Source organism: Sipha flava, unplaced genomic scaffold, assembly GCF_003268045.1.
Source record: "Sipha flava isolate LNK unplaced genomic scaffold, YSA_version1 213_pilon_pilon, whole genome shotgun sequence".
Classification (NCBI taxonomy): Eukaryota; Metazoa; Arthropoda; class Insecta; order Hemiptera; family Aphididae; genus Sipha; species Sipha flava.
This window is the reverse complement of record NW_020272828.1, coordinates 103,470-120,666: the sequence shown is the minus strand read 5'-3', so window position 1 is coordinate 120,666 and position 17,197 is coordinate 103,470. Positions and strand designations below refer to the sequence as shown.

General features: G+C 36.7%; 1 protein-coding gene and 1 non-coding gene across 3 annotated transcripts in view; one reads left to right on the top strand and one right to left on the bottom strand.

Moving 5' to 3' along the window:
* LOC112682869 overlaps positions 1-17,197 on the top strand; it is a 131,191-nt gene that overhangs the window by 88,869 nt on the left and 25,125 nt on the right. For both annotated transcript variants that reach the window (XM_025553625.1, XM_025553624.1), the window contains 2 exons: positions 4,181-4,406; positions 9,115-9,483. In XM_025553625.1, the coding sequence (XP_025409410.1) occupies positions 4,181-4,406; positions 9,115-9,483 (595 nt within the window). The remainder of the gene's footprint in view (positions 1-4,180; positions 4,407-9,114; positions 9,484-17,197) is intronic.
* Trnae-uuc lies at positions 13,393-13,464 on the bottom strand. The gene has a single exon. It is a non-coding gene; the product is annotated as a tRNA-Glu (tRNA).

Below are 17,197 nucleotides of genomic sequence, written 5' to 3'. Positions count from 1 at the left end.
AAATAATATCAACTTGATGTAAAAGTAACCATAAAAATGTTAATTTCATCGCATACATAACAAGAAAATATATCTCTGGGCTGTGTAAAAAATGACATTTTAAATCGTATGTAATCCGAAACTGTTTGAGAAAAAAATAAACAAATATTTATTATATTATACTTGTGGTTTGTTGAAAACGCTATTATAAGTTTAACATAAATAAATGTTTATTTAAGCTTTAAGGCGTTTAAATTCGTTTGACTCTTGCAGAATCATTAAAAATATTATTTGCGTATAATCATTTAATTACTTACGAGTGTAATCGATCAAACGTAAGAATTATCAATAAATCTTTATTTTTTCTACTTAACTTTTACGTTTACAAAAGCTTCGATTAACCAGTGATAACCTGAAAATTTCAACATTTTGTTTTTCAATTCTTAATGGATATTATGAATGGACTACAACGGTCTCCCACATTTCCCTATTAAACGCCACTTCCATATTCAGCAATATATTGATTTCCTTCAGGTTTTCATAACTGTATCATACCATCTCTGTCTAGGCTCTTGGTCTTTTCCCCATTGATTTGTTTTTGGTGACTTTTTTAATGATTGATACCTTTGATCGCCAGACGTGTCTTAACCATTACAGCTTTTTTTCTGACCAAGAAATGTCGTAGACTCTGCTTATTATACAGCTGTTGCAGGTTTTTATTTGTTAATTTTTGGAAACTTTACACGTCGTTATTATATACCGGTCCATATATTTTTCTCTCGAAAATCTATAATCTTTTTTCATCTTCCTGAGTGTTAGACCAGGTTTGCATACGTGCGTTACTACGGATCTCGAGTACACACAATATAGCTTAGAGGAAAACATTTCTTTAATTTAAATTTATTGATTATCATTTTTCTTTTAGTATTATTATTATTATTATTAAATATGTTTTGTTAGGTTATGACCAAACAAGTTCCTTATAACGAGCCAGTTTTTTATCTACTCACGTCCTATGCATTTTCCTTTTTGAGATATAATGGTACCCGACTGTCAATCCTGCAACAGCTTTCAATTTATTTCTTTCTCAAAGGCATATTATGCTTATTCATAATTTTTTTCCATATTGAAACGCATACGGATAAAATAACATTTAATTATCATAAATCCATAACATCTCAATAATAACAAGTGATAAATCAGCTGTAATCCATCTCATAAATCCGGAGATCTCTTCGGAACATCTCGAAAGACTAGAGGTCCTGATATTCAATACAAAAAGCCGACGGATTTCCTTCGCTAACCGGTGGACCAAATCCGCCGGACGATAATGATTATGAGCGCGCGTAGTGCGAAAAGCATGTGCATGAAACCGATGCGGAAAAAAATTAATAAGAAAGCAACACAGGTCCCGATTCGAATGTATGTAACGCGTACAGTGTACGATCGGAGAATGTTTGAGATATTTTACGTCCGTATACGCGTACCCATAACGCACGTACCTTTGTACGGTTGTTGCGTCGGAAAATTCGTGTTCACCGCTCACAAACGGCGGACGACCGCATCGGCTGTTTCTTTATTTTCATTTTTCATTTTTTTTTTTTTCAATTACATCAAAATGTGTATTTATTACACGTAATGTACAAAAGACCGTCCGCGACGCGTTCGGCGATACGTACGACGACATAAGACTTCAATGAGATAACCGTTTAGCGGACGGCGATAAAACGGAAAAACAGAAAAAGAAATTACCGCGATGCCATCTTCAAAACACTGGTTAATAGGTTTCGATAGCATTTTTTATGCGGAGGAAAAAAAAAACATTTATCACTCCATATTATATTATTTTCTTATTCCGTCTGCCCGTCGGTTTTTAAAACGCACATCTTCTTTATGCGAACTTGTTCTCCAGAAAAGTTTTAACGTCTCGTCAATATTTATGGCACAGCTACTTTTCGAGCTGAATTAAGAACTGTTATATCGATTTTGAGTTTTAATTACAATTTATTCGATTTCCATCGTTTTAACGGAAAAACTCCGGTGAGTGCGCTTACGCATATATACTACTACGTGCACGGCAGTACACCAATAAAAAACATGGTTTGAGTTTGTTTTAAAATTTCAAATAGCTTATTATAAAAATAAAGTAAAATGCTTTCGCCTAGCGTACCTACATATTTCTGTGTACTTACTACGTATAAACGACTACCAAATTGTTTTTTCCCAAAAAAAGTCAATTACAAAATATACGTTTATTCTAATAAAATTAAAAAAACGTTCCAAACGACTTTATACGTATATATTTATTATACACTATTTCTACAATATTATCGCAGTATTAAATCTACCGCGATAAATAAATACAAATATTTGTTCATTATAGTTGTGCAACGAGAAATCGTGCGCTGTATTACTTAAATAATAATAATAATACGAACTCATTTCCCTCCGACTTAAATATTAATTCCAATCAAAAAGACTACAAGAAACAAATCATTATAAACTCGTTTATATACATATAATATAGTTTCTTTAGAAATACCTATTTTAAATGACAAACATGTTATCCATAGCATCGAAAAAAAAAACAAACAAACTCCAGTTCGTTTTATTTTATACGGTATATTTGTGTAAGCTGTGTACATAAGCTTTAAACAAATCGCAAACTTGGCTGCAAATATGACCGCGCACAAAACATGAAATATTATTTAATATCTTATTCATTTCACTCCGCAGTCAAATGACGTACGCTGATGTTATTATCCTGCAGGTCCGTCAGTTATTAGACACGCGTTCGGTTTCAACCTTCAAACAAAACCGTTTGATTAATGGTCTATAACTCCTGACGATTTTAAAAAACATGAAATACTTATTACGACTATTGGAAACATTTCAAATCGTTATCGAAATTTCCCTCGATATCACGACACCTATACTGCACATCATGGTCGTGTACATTTCGACTTCGTTAACACACGTTACACACGCATAAGCCACGTACAAAATATTTTTGCCAAACTTATTCCTCTATTATCGTTTTTTCGTCATCAATATTCCCACTTGAGCCCTTATACGATTTTTGTACATGTTGTCTCATTACCTTTCTCATACTTTATTCGCAATCATTTTATGACAACTATTCGCGTATTTATATAACTCGTAAGTGAATGTCTACATGACATATATGGTATACCGTTACGCGTAACGCGAATTTTATTACTATGTCCACGGGGATCGGTATAAAATAAGTGAAAATTCGTGTACGGGAAAATAAAAGCAAAATGAAATTCCCACCGACATGGATACACATGGTACATTTATACATTTATTTGGCTTGTGTATTGTGAATTTAAAAACATAAACAATCGTTCGTCTGAGTAAATGTTTAAAAACTTGGGACTGCTACGTGAACGTTGTTAAAAATTATCGACGGGTTGATCTCATATATTTTAATATCGTTTTAAGTTTGAGTACAACATTAATATTATATTCGAGCTTGGGTGAAACGTCGCGGGCAACGAAACCCACGAACGACATTGATCGACGACAACTGCGAACGCGTTCATTACCACGGGCCAGGCCATAGCAACACGAGTTCATGTCCTCTGCACTTGCTCATTCTTATTACTCCGGTTTTGTATACGCGACGGGCGGACATAATATTCGTATGGCAACTAATAATAACGCAAAAACCATTAATTCGTTATTCATAAATATAATCCATTTGTAATGACATCAATGTTTAATCAAAGGTAGAATTAAAAATAATTTACAAACTGTATTTTTTACTCTTTTTAAACTACACGTAAAATTAATTTATCTCGTAAACTGAGTAAATATTATTTTTTCTGATACTTGATAAGATACGATTCTTATAAATCAACGTGACTTATTGATCAATCCGAAGTTAACGATATTATTGCGTCGACCTAACTCTATCGATCTGTTCAACACGGGAATCGATTAAATTGAATCAACTTGATCGAAAACCAATTAAACTTGACTTGATTGAGTTGAGGAATATCATTAACTTGCTCGCCGTCGGCTATTGTTGTATTACAGCCAGTTTTTGACGCGTTGGATGTCTGCTAATTGTTTGACGGTCGCGACGTTCCCGTCGATAATCATCGTTTCCCGAAAACTCGGGTTCACGTATGCGAAATATAGTAATTATAATAATGATGATGAATTTCGTATACAGGTGGTCGCAGGGACTACTGTTCCACCAGGCGATGGTGGACTGCGCGAGGGCGGCCATACTGATACCGTTGGCACACAGTCTCCTCTACTGCGTGCCGGTGAAAAAATGCAGCCTGGTGGAAACCGCGTTCCTGTTGCTGGTCACCGTGTCCACGATAAACATGCTGACTATCGTACTCAACGACTCGCCGGTGTTCCCGGAGGACGACGAGGAAGACGGCTATCAGGTACGCGGCAGATGCGTGATGCGACGAAGGGACGGCGGCATGGGCGCAATTAGGGTCCAAATATTGGGGGTGCTAAAATTACTGAAAATAAAATTGAATGGTATTTCACTGTAATTATTATAGATTATATAGATCTGAAAAAAAATACAGGAGTTCTACATTTGAACTCAGGGGTGCTAAAAACCCTGTTGCGCCTTTGTACGGTGGTTCGACTTGATTGGGTAACGCGATCGTACGGGGAGAGCGGAGAACTGAAAGATCCCGCTAAACAACTCCACTACCACCCTCACCCAAATATTCGAAGTGTTGGCTCGGATTGTTTCGTATGACGTTTGAAAACTTATTGAAGTATTGACGATTCGTGCACAAACATCCGTTCAAACCCATACATTTTGTTTGCCAATCTCGGCGCTTCAGCGAAGCCGAAATGGTCAACATATTATTCGATCGACCGGCAGACACATGGCAAGATTTTATTCTTTTTGGGGGGCGGTCGAAATTAATTTTAATACAATTTACATATATGATTGATTCATAAAATCTTTATACTGATAAATATTTTATAACATCATACGATCTATAATTGTTTTTATGTTTTCAACTAATGTCCATTTCATAAATATTCTGCTTTTTTGAACAATCATATCCGATACTTCGTCTTTAGAGACAGGAACATCACTTCATGTATTGACAGAAGTGCAAGTCTCGTTTAACGCTCATTTTCAGTTTTATTACAAACTAATGTTTTTAAGCGCTTTAGTGTTGAAACCAACGTTCAATTGCTGTTGTGAAATCCGGTAGTGTTGCTAAATGTTTAATAAAATATTTATGTTTGGGTAAAACTTCGTATCACTTGCATCTGCGATTTAATGATATTCGAAATTCGTCCATTCTGCAGTGGTTCGTTTTTGTACCACAATACGAAAAAATATTTTTGATTTTCGAACACTTATTTAATAACAAATTATAAGGATCATGATTTTTTTTATACCGGTATACAAATATTTCGATCCCCTGGTTGCGTACCTGTCGACCGGTTCACGATAATGTGCAGGAACTTTTTTCCCGTAGAGACTTTTCCGACCATCTAAGACGGTTGTACTTTAATTCGCATAACCTAAAATCAGTGGCTAGAACCGGTAGAACGGTGTAGCACGAAAGGCGTAGGCCCTTCGAGTTTATTAATTAGTGATCTGTATAACTTCGTGTCACTCGAGATTCGATCCGTAACAGTACTGAACACTGTTCTCGACTGATGCAATTCACTGCACGTTTGTAATACTACACCGCAACGTTGTACTTTTGCCCTTTTCATTTGAATGACGTTCGATTGAACCGATGTACTTTGAAATGACAGATGTGCACACGAAATACGAGTTAAAACACATACAGCCGTCATACAGTTATTAATTATAACTTTTTTAATTAAAATTGAATTAATAACATAAACTATAGCGTGCACGATTTAAATTTAATATAATACACTCGTCTATCGACGAAAAAAAAAAGTCATACACCGGCTCATCATAATTTTCAAATGTTGTGATAAGTTTGTTTTCAGCAAGTGCAGACGTCGGGCCATATTAAAATGTATACTAACGGTTCGTGACCGACAGTTATACAAACAATAATAAGCATAATATCAAATACAGACGAAAACAGATACAAAACGAGATGAGTTTTTAACCGACTCCGTTTAATGAACAAATTCATGTTTTGCTGGGAAATTATCCCAAGGAATTCGCCCTTCAGTGATGCTAATTCTAAATATTGTTTTAATCAAACAACCCTCGGAGCCATCGAGTAATTAGCAATCCTGTTGTACGAATAAATACTATGAGAATTGAATTATTTTAATTGAATCATATGAAATGATACCTATTATTTTAACCGGTTATGTTTCCAATTTACTTGAATTTCTCCGTCGTGTAACGTGCAATATATTCATGGTACAATTACGTATAATATTTAAAATATTATAATAAACAAAATCGCAAACAATCTGGCATTTTAATAGAGAAAACGAAAGAAATATTATTTCTTCACAATGTTGAGATAAAAACAGCAGTTGGCTAGAGTCTACCCTGTCCTTTTTTTTGTGGTTTGCTCGTTCGTAAAAAAAAAAAAAACAAATAATAATAATAATAAAACCACAAAATTATATTCAAACAAATCGCAACATATACATGAACGCACAAAAACATTTTGGAAAAAAATAATTTTTCGTTTTAAAAAGTATAAATAAATAAATCGAAATTGAATAATAACCCATTAGATTCGAAATAATAAATATTATAATACAATAAAACAGGTGAAAAAAAAAATATAAATATTTTGCAAACAAGAAACTTAATAAATAGAGGACGGATTTAAATGCCTTTATCCCCTGAAAATATGCTTCTTAAAATACTTTACTGCTATTTTTAAACATGAGTTTTAAATGTAATAAACTCATTATCGAAAAAAATCAATTTTATTAGATATTATTATGGAAATAAGGGAGAAGAACACTTGATTATTTATTGCTCTCATTGTTATATTTCGTGGCCTTAACCAATAATATTTCTTATTTTTACTAACAATGTTGTCAATGTGAATTAGTACTGAGGAAATTTACCCGCAGTTGAAATAGTAAAATTAAAACATATTATTCGAATTCATATTAATGCACCTTTTAGCACTAGGCGATTAGAACAAAATTAGCACTACTAACTAAACTTAGTACTATTCGTGCATTAAAATTGCGAAAAAAATTCAAACTATACAGAATACATTTGTTGTTATCCAAAACAAGAACGATTAAAATCGTGCACGTATCTTATCGCATTCTGAGTACCAAATTCTAATAAACATCGATTGTACATCCGTTTTCTAGTTTCAGGCTAAAAATGATTGTAGTACAACAATTGCGAACAAAAAAATACTGTGCGATAATCGTAGTTCTTAAGACGGTTTTACGATTTTCCAAATAATATTTCCGTCCCCGAAGACGTTCACCGAACTAGTAAATGCTATTTCGTCGACGTGCACGTTGAGATCTGGTGTAAAACCGTTGCAATAGCGTCCGAATAAAGAGTTCCTTATTTCGCACATACTCTCGAAACGATTGGCCGCCGCGCAATCCGCACATACATACGTATAAGCCGGAATGCGATCTAAGGAATTCTAAGAACGGGATAAGACCCTGAGGATATCTCGATTAGTCTGCACGCGGAAAATAGACGGGGGGGGGGAATACTTCCGGTGCTCGACGTGAATGCGCAACGCTTGTTGTAGGGAGCATTTTACACGAGTACGATTACTCGAAAATCACTTACCGGACAAGAATAAAATGGGTACCCGCCGTTTTCCCCCTTGCGCTCGACAGGTGTGTTTATATATACATTTATACATATAGATACAGTATTTTCGAACGGCGAAAAAGAGAGAATTATCCCTATCCAGCAGCATCTACGCCGAGAATTTTAAATCGCCTCGCACGTGCAACGAAGAAGAAAAACTCCAAGTCCTTGCGCATAATCCTGCACGTTTTCGAATAAAAAAAAAAAAAAAAAAAGGAAAAAGGAAAAAGTCGATAAGAAACCGTGCTGAAGATTGTTTTCAGTCGTTCGTGTACCATCACTTGACCGGCGGCAAACACGTGAATACACGACGTGGAACAAAATCCAAACTCGGTGTAGGTCGCCATTGCGGATACGTGAAACTTTTTACAAGTATATTCTTGTGGTCGAATTCTAAATGTTAAACCGCTCATTCTTATTATCAATTAACTTATTAGCAAAATTTACATTCGACCTCGTGAAGTTGTTACCGTGTTGTTAACGTAGTCCAATAAATTCGAGTAAGAATAATTACACGAGCGTATTATTATAATAAGCTTACATTTAATGCTCAGGTCTTCTAGACGTTTTAAAGTTCGTGAACGTACGCACTGAAATGCATAAAATATAACCGTCATTATTCGTAAGATTAATTACTTAAGCTGTAACTATAAAGTCCATAAAATAAAACTTACCCGGACAATCTTCCAATACTTTAAGCTCGCGGTTTTATATTACGGCTGGCATACAAGCCACGCATTAAGCTTTCGTGCCGTTAAGTTAGTTCAACTCATTAATTTTATCAAATAAAACATAAATGTGTATGGTACACATGAACGGTACGTTCACACGCTATACACGACCCGTTTTCGTTTGCGAAGTCGTGTCCCGTGTTTTTCCCTCGAAAACCACTACTTTTCCGAAGTATTAATGTCCGTATTTATTCCTGATCGACGAATGGACGTTGCGCGGAAACGGACTTTGGTGCAGCTCTGCCGAACGAATAAAGAACAAAATGTGTACATTACATCTAACATGCATATATTAACGGTGATGTTTTCAGACTAGTGTTTTACAAGGGAAAGAATGGATTACATAGGCGCGACTAGAGGAGAGGTTGGGAATGAGAACTAGCCCTCTAAACATTTCCATAGCCCTCTCGAATTAAAATTTATGAATCTCAGAATTTTGTGTTTGAGATAAAATCTAATAATCTATGTCTGTAATCTGAAATCACGGAATATTTAATAAAAGTTTGACAATTGTTTTTAATCAGTGAATTACGACTTTCGCTTTCCTTAGGAATATCCGAAATCGCGCTTCTCCGATTTAAACCCCTCAACTACCACCACCCCCACAATTAATGCATTATTCGTTCTCGTACACAGGTGTCCTCCGTGCCCCTGCTGCTGGACTCACCGCAGTGCGTGGTCTTCGGCACGTTCATGATATGGTTCGCGGCCATCACCATCAACCTGGGCCCGACGTTCATGAGCGGCGCGCTGGCCGCCGGCGCCGAGGTGACCAGGGACCGGCCGGGGTGTCCGCTCGTGCATGGGCCATTCCGGCACTACATACTCAACGCCCTGTGGATAATCATCAACCTGTTGTGTGTGCTGCTCACGCTGTTTCACCTGCGCAAGCTTCACAGAGACCTGACCAAAGCCAACGTGGAAGCCGTCCGGGTGGCCGGCCTCGTCACCACGCTGGTCAACGTCACCGGCAACAGTTACTCGGACCCGCGACACGCGACCCGGGTGAGCATAACGCACTGTTCATATGATTAACTATAGTTAAACCGTATCCGTAGGTTTCATAAAAATAAAAAACTGATCCGAACAAATCTCCCGACACGTGAATCCGATATTTGTCATGCGCGCACTCGCAGGACGAGGACCACGAACGGTCCGGTTTTTTTTCGCGCCCAGGAAAAGGATCTCATGCACTGCAACCGTGCGCGTACGTTTACGGATGGCTACACGACACAGCGTTCGCGAAAGATTCCGTGTACGAATTCGGGATAAAACTTCATTTCAAATCGTTCGAACACTTACACATTTCAAAAACATTTTCCAGGAAACCAAACAAAGAAAATAGCTCATGTAAATTGTGTTATTTCTATTTGACATTACATTACGGGCTAATGGCCAACGTACGGTTTAGGAAATAATTAAGAACAATATAACAGTCTTATATCAAATAATACGAATAAGTATTATTACACATTTATAAGCTAATGAGGTTCTAGTTTGATAATCGGAACATTCAGTAGTGAGAGTGTTTACGGCCATAATTTGCGTTGTGTTGAGGAACATGATAGGGATCACATACATGGATGATATGCTAAGAACTCGGAAATTAACCTCAACAACAAGCTCGGTTTTTGTTTACGAGTTTTCTTTCATGATTGGACGCGAGTGTCTAGAGCCCTGACTGACCTTTAGAGTTTTGAGCTGTTGATTTATTTTGTATCCGTTTGAATCGAGAGGATGTTTCTTGTCGTAAAACAGAATAATTTTTTTATATGGCGGCGTTGAAATTAGCGGTGTGTATGTCGAAATCAATGTTGCCGGTTAATCGTGCAAAAAATCACAGCCTTCTGTCAGGTAATCCTGACTACATTTAATGCAGCATTAAGGATGGATACAATATCTCTGAGCGTTCCCGTATGGATGGCATCAAATGCACAATGCATAATCCGTAATGGCTGACATGGCAAACCTTTCTCGGTTTTGCAACGATGAACTTGAAGTGAAGTTTGTTCGGTTTGAATGTTGAACTCGGTGTTATCAAAAACGACATAAATGAATGACAGATATGGTCTTCCGGTCCTATTCAAAATATTTCCAACATTTCGTGCGGTTAGATTAAATTTAGTTGGGGACTTTTTGACGTCATCAACGGAATTGAAACGACGTCGATGACGAATAATCGCTTTAATTGAACGAGTGTTATGCAAATCCGTGGAATGATAAATTTGAACTCATCGGACAACCCAAAATGTTTTATGTGAGGTCGCAGTTTGACGCTTCGATTTTTAAGAGGTCTTTTAAAAGAGAATAAAGCCGGCCGGTCCCACGAAAATAAAATCATTTTTTATATTGATATAAGTGATTATGTTCATGACTAAAAAATTAAAAACATTAGTTCGATCCCTTGACAGATATTTTATCTAACAGCATTTTTTATAATATAAACATTTATCAATGGTTTTATACTTGTGTTTCTTTCGGAAAACCAATTTTCGGAAAAATACCACATAGTGTAGGCGTGTCGGTGTAAGACACCGACACCCGAGAGCGTATCACGAGTGATTTACCCTTTACCGGTAATAACTCCCGTAGCACTGTCTTCACACCGTACACTAAATCACTACCTACTGACGCGGAGTTGATTCGGTTTTCGCGAAATAAAAATAAATAATAATAAAGGTTTTATTACTTTTTTACGTTTCCCTATTGCGCAAGTTGTTCGTTCGCGTATACGTACACGCGAACATAATACTCGGGACGCGGTCGATTTATGCCGGGAACACAGCCGAGAGAGGCTAACTTCCTCCCCCCGCAGCCAAAACGATCGCACGGAAAATACGTCCGGCCGAGGTATAAGATACCGCGGTTCATACATAATATACATGAATCATGGTATATTATACAACGAGACGAGATTTTACGCTATCGATACGAATAACGGCATTGGTCGTGCACAAGAGTTGCGAGGACAACCGAACGTTCCATCGGGAATCAATGCGTGTGGAACACATAAAATCTTCTACGCCGCTCTGCAGGGCAAGGTTGGCGAACGTTTTGACACGCGTGTCAATATTTCGGTAACACGTCGATTTATATATAATTCGTTTTCTAAAAAAAAAAAAAAAAACGATAGTTGAATATTATATAATTTTTTAAATTATGAGTTCGTTGAAATCATGGTTATCTGGTAAACGGTGCAAGTGTATGCAATCGACCGAGAAGATAATCGGGGTACGAGAACGTGTAATTGTGAACGTAACACAGAAGGGCTGATTGTACTACGTGTATTCTTAAATGGTTTCATACCGCCACGCTTGTTTGGATAGAAACATTTTGTTCTTGGCAAACTCCTGAAAAGGCCCTCCTGATCAAAGGCACGTTTAACGTCACAACGATTATCGATACAGATCCCGCGGGCACAATTGAAATCCGGACCCTGCTCTCACTGTGACCGGAACGCGAAATAATGTGTTGGTTCTAAGTTCCTATAATATTGCAACCCACTGCCCGTCAGTAACGGGACACGCGAACGAATAACACCGAGATAAATAGTAATAATAAATTGCGTTTACGATTGAATGCTTAACACGTATGTTATCAGTGATTCGTAATTAATAATTTGTCACGGAATATTACACTCTCTGTGAGCAGACGTGCACCTTGTTCGTGGTCCGCAGGCAGTTAGCCGCACCAGATCGATGTTATGCATTTACACGTGCAGTGACGCACAGAAGTATTTTGAAAACACATGCAACTAAAAAAAGTTACCCATCCACTCACCAATTTTTATTTATTTTTTTTTTTAACAAAAATAACGTTCGTTTAAATTGCTGTCTGTAACTGTAATTAACTCTTAAAACAGCTATTGATTTAAGAAATTAAGATTTATTATAATTAATTAAAATTAAGATGTCCTACACCCAGTACACTACCCGTATAGGTATAATATTTGTGTAATAATAATAATGTTATTTGCTTACCATACTCCATAATGTTTGGTATCCAAATTCTCCAATTATATACCCACCAATCCACCCATACACCCACCACCGATGAGAGCACATGCAATTGCACCCCATGGTAACCTGTCTGGGCGCCACTGTACACGTGAGTATTGTACGAAGCTTGGTGGTCGCAAAAGGTTAATTTTTCGTGGCATTGATTTTCCACGTTATTGTAACCCATAAGATCGCGCTATCCCGGTATTGCATTAAAGATAAATATAACTGTTTAAAATGATAAGCGCGAGCTTAGACGATTGGACCACAGGAAAAACAAAACGAATCAAAGTTTCGGCGTCAAACCGCTTCACCTATACCCGTTACAGACAAACATGCGCTAAATAATTGTGATCTGAACTCGGAACACTCGACGAACTAAGATTTTGATCAAATCATTTATTACCGATCGAACGCGGTTTCGCTGCATCGAACCTGATCTTACATTTATTTTGCACCAGATGAATTCGCATTCGTTGTAATCGCCATCAATCGCCATTGCGCGTGTTCTAAAAGTCGATTAAAACCCATCAAATATCAGGGAAGTGTTCGTCCACGGTACGTTTCGAATGCCCGTAGGAATTCGGCCACCGGGTGCAGAGAAATAATACGTCGGACGAATCACACAACATTCATGTACTTTATGTACGAGATCTCATGATCTGGTACAACCGAAATACCACCAAAATAGCGACGAGTAAACATTACTTGAAGGTCCGTTCACATTCGAGATCTCGCAATAAAATACTATTTCGGAGATAAACGTGAGCTAGCACCGCCACAGTAAATCGAAATCCTTCGTTTGAAATATCGGTGTAGTTAAAAAAAAAAATCATAACGTAAACCTACGCAAAAATAACGCAAATCATTCCGGAATGATAATAAAGTAATGGAAAAAAAAAATAAAAAAAAGTTATTCCGGTACCGGGAATCGAACCCGAGCCTCCTGGGTGAAAGCCAGGTATCCTAGCCACTAGACCATACCGGATTGGTGATAACAGTGGAAGAAACACATTTATTTGATAAAAGTATTTAATCTAATTATTTTATTGTTGATTATATAAGTATTCTACTACACGGGCGTACGCAAACCTGTATTTCAGGGGGTTTTTACTATTCTTTTGGGCCCTATCTTAACAATACGTGTGACATCACTTTAATTTTTTATTGAATACTGTAATAATTACAGTACCAAATATTAGTCTCGACGAATATTTTTTCCTTGAATCTCGTAAATTTTTCCTGGATGGCTTCATATACTTATAATTTGTATTTTCGTAGTCTATTACTGCTGAATACACACTAACCGTTATATTATCATAATAAATTTTTCCACGAAAGTTTAGAACATTTTGTTTTATTCTGTCTATTACGAAAAATCATTTATTTTTTAAATAAATATTTTAGAAAAAATCACATTAAATTTAAACATCAGTTAAAATACAGGCCCATTACTCTTAGACTTGAATTATAAGGCCCCGTTTAATAAATATTTCAGGGGGTGCCCGAGCACCCCCCGTGCGCACGCCTATGATCTACTATGTTTATAATCAATAATTGTACAAAGGACAATATAACATAAATAATATTAGCATATTATAAATACCGTTTTTACCGTTTCTTGAACCGTTATGAACACAACATGCAAGCAACTACGCACATAGATATCTTCTGTGAAATCCAGTTTTTTTTGTTTCAATAACAAAAAAACCGTACGGCGCTGCTGCGCTACGACTACACCATATTCATTCAACATTATTCAAGGAAGTAAGGAAACGTTTCCGACGGGCCGTGAACATCAATAAATCCGGGCACCGGAATACGTGGGGTGCGCGTCAACCAAGGGGCGACGGGGGAACTACTAAAAATCGGGTCGTTGAACATGTTGTACGCGTTCACCCGCGATCTACAACCCTAATTGCACGGCCCCGAGACGTACGTCGAAGATTACCGGAGTTCGCTTAAAAGTAAACTTAACCGAACTACAATGCGCGCGACACCATTCCCTCTTGCGAACGCGGGTGCGGTTTTGAAACGGTTTTAACGTATACACCAACTCTTCCCCGCTAGTCCTTCCGGACGACAAATCGGCAGTCGATTACCTACTACCAGTGCCGTATTTTAGGGGGTGACAAAGATCGATCACCCTGCCCCTGAATCCGTATTTAAGGAATCGTCTATATGTGAGATACACATTTAAAATTTTTTTAATGTACTAGATCATTTTATAACGAAATCAAATTACGAATACTGAATCGGGATTTTTATCGGGTCCGTACTTAACACAGACAGGTGTTAAGACAGAACAACTTAAACGTTGATTCTAAGTGAATCCGGCATTAGATTAAAATAAAAACCGCAAATATTAAAGATTTACCGGATTTAAATATTACCAACAATTTGAGTTGCCCCCCCCCCCCCCCCTAGAAGTAAACCTAAATACGCCCCTGCCTACTACCTGTGTATTTGGATTGTGGCCCGATCAAAGAGCCAGTGCTGGATCTAGGGGCTATGCTTGCCTTGGACGCCGCCGGTATAAGGACTTTGTTAAGCTTATGCAAAAAACCACGAAAACGCACCCCGTACATCCACCTACGTGAGGGCGGTGCATTTTTATTAGGTCCGGATGTCAAGTTTCCTAGATCTGGCACTGGCGAAGAGCAGTCGACCGGATATTTCCTACAACAATAACTACCGAGTACCTATCTACCGTTCGGCTGTACGTGTTCAGTCGAATATTACGTTTTAAACAAACTTTGTCGAGGCAGACTTAGTTCGTTTGGGTGGGTACGTGCATGCTTTGCGCGGCAACCACTATAATACCAGATACTCGTACCTACTTGGAAATGGAGACGCGAACGCATAATGCGCACAGTCGGCGAGAACGAGTTACCTTAGTTAGATACGATCGAAAGATTTGAAAAAATTGGATTCTGGACGTGAACACGGGCTCATAGTACAAAGTTATTGCGCACGAATAAAATCTAATATTTGGTAATCGGTTTAACGCGGAGTTAATTATCTTAACCTGCGTTGCATTGATCTCGACGAATTGAAACTGTCTGCTAGGTTCCATCGAAGTCGGAAAATTGATCCATTTTCAAAAATACCTACGGATCCGCGATTCTATTACGCGGTAGATTACGCCAAAGAATAGTCGCGCACAAAAAGAATACGTTTTCTCCGAGCCTAGTGTGTTATATAATGATAATGTATTGCACGTATTTTTACCACATTGCAAAAACAAAATCAGTAGAAACACGTTCTGGAGCAGCTCCGGAGAAAATCGCTTTGATGCACTATACAACGTAACGAGCCAAAGATCTTCCGACAAATGTAATACTTGAAAGTTTTTCGCATTAAAATACCCATACGATACGTATAAGTATTTGCTATACGATCACAATATTTCCTTACGTACAACTGCAGTCACGTTGGATCGGTGTGCAGAGTTTATGCTCTAAGTGTTATCCACTAACACTGTGTTCAGTACATTTCGCACGCGGGTGGTTATATAATGAAAAAAAAGAAAACTCAAAAATACATAAGAACATTTTCGCTCGACAAAAAAATAATTTACTCAACTTAATTATACATAAAACGTATTTTGCACTAAAACGAGAATGTAGTGCCATTTGCAATTATTTTGAATGTGTTTTTATTTCTTTCTTAATCTTAATAAAACGTTATTTTTTGCAATTAATTTGGTATTTACTTGAAAAGCGTCTGCGTCATTACCCGAAATTTAAGACCATCATATCATAATAATTCAATATTATCCTTAAATCTTTTCTACGATTTACGAAGTCATGTTTCATTTACATAATATAATAAAATAAATATTTTTAGTGCATAGCGGTACAAATTTTTTTCACGATCAGGATTCAGACCGTGTACCTTAATAATAAATATTTATGCAAATATTTCGCTATCCACCGAACGTATATATTATTATATTTTTATTATAAAATATGTTTGTGAGATAATGTTTTAGTTTATCCTTGTGCATATCATGACATTGTTGTTATTAATACCGATAAAGTATTATGGTAACCAATTCCGACGAATCTTTATGCTTAATTAACCGTAATTAAATCCTACCAGCACGAAATTTACATATTTAAAACAAGAAGCAACAATATGTTTGAATTAATATACGTATACGAGCGCAAGGCGTAAGTTGTGGGTATTATAAACCTACTCACATTTATGATAAACAATATGTGTTTTTGAGTTAAATTTGAAACAATAATTTACTTTGCCCGCGTGGTTTGCGTAGGTACGCATTCATTAAAATCAATACCGAGTTGAATAACTGAATTATATTTCGACGATTCTTCATCGGTGTAAAATGTTGAACGTTTTAACTAACAATATTTTACAAATTTTACAACAACATTTTAACGAAAAACAAAAATTACGAGTACAATATTATTATACGTAAACTATTTTTAATTCAAGTTCGAATATCTAATCCATGATGTATTTATTATAAAACGATTGAAGCATACAAAATTCGATGATGTGCAGAAAACAACATTAACGTAGGTACGTTTTATTATTATTACTATTTTTCTATAAAAATACTGCTAATATAACAGATCATTATAATAAAATAGACGTAAATATAGATACCATTATTTTTCATTTCTCGCTAAGGGATTTTATTTATATTTGCAAATTTTATGTTGCGCTTTAACAGTATCGGTATCGGTAAATCT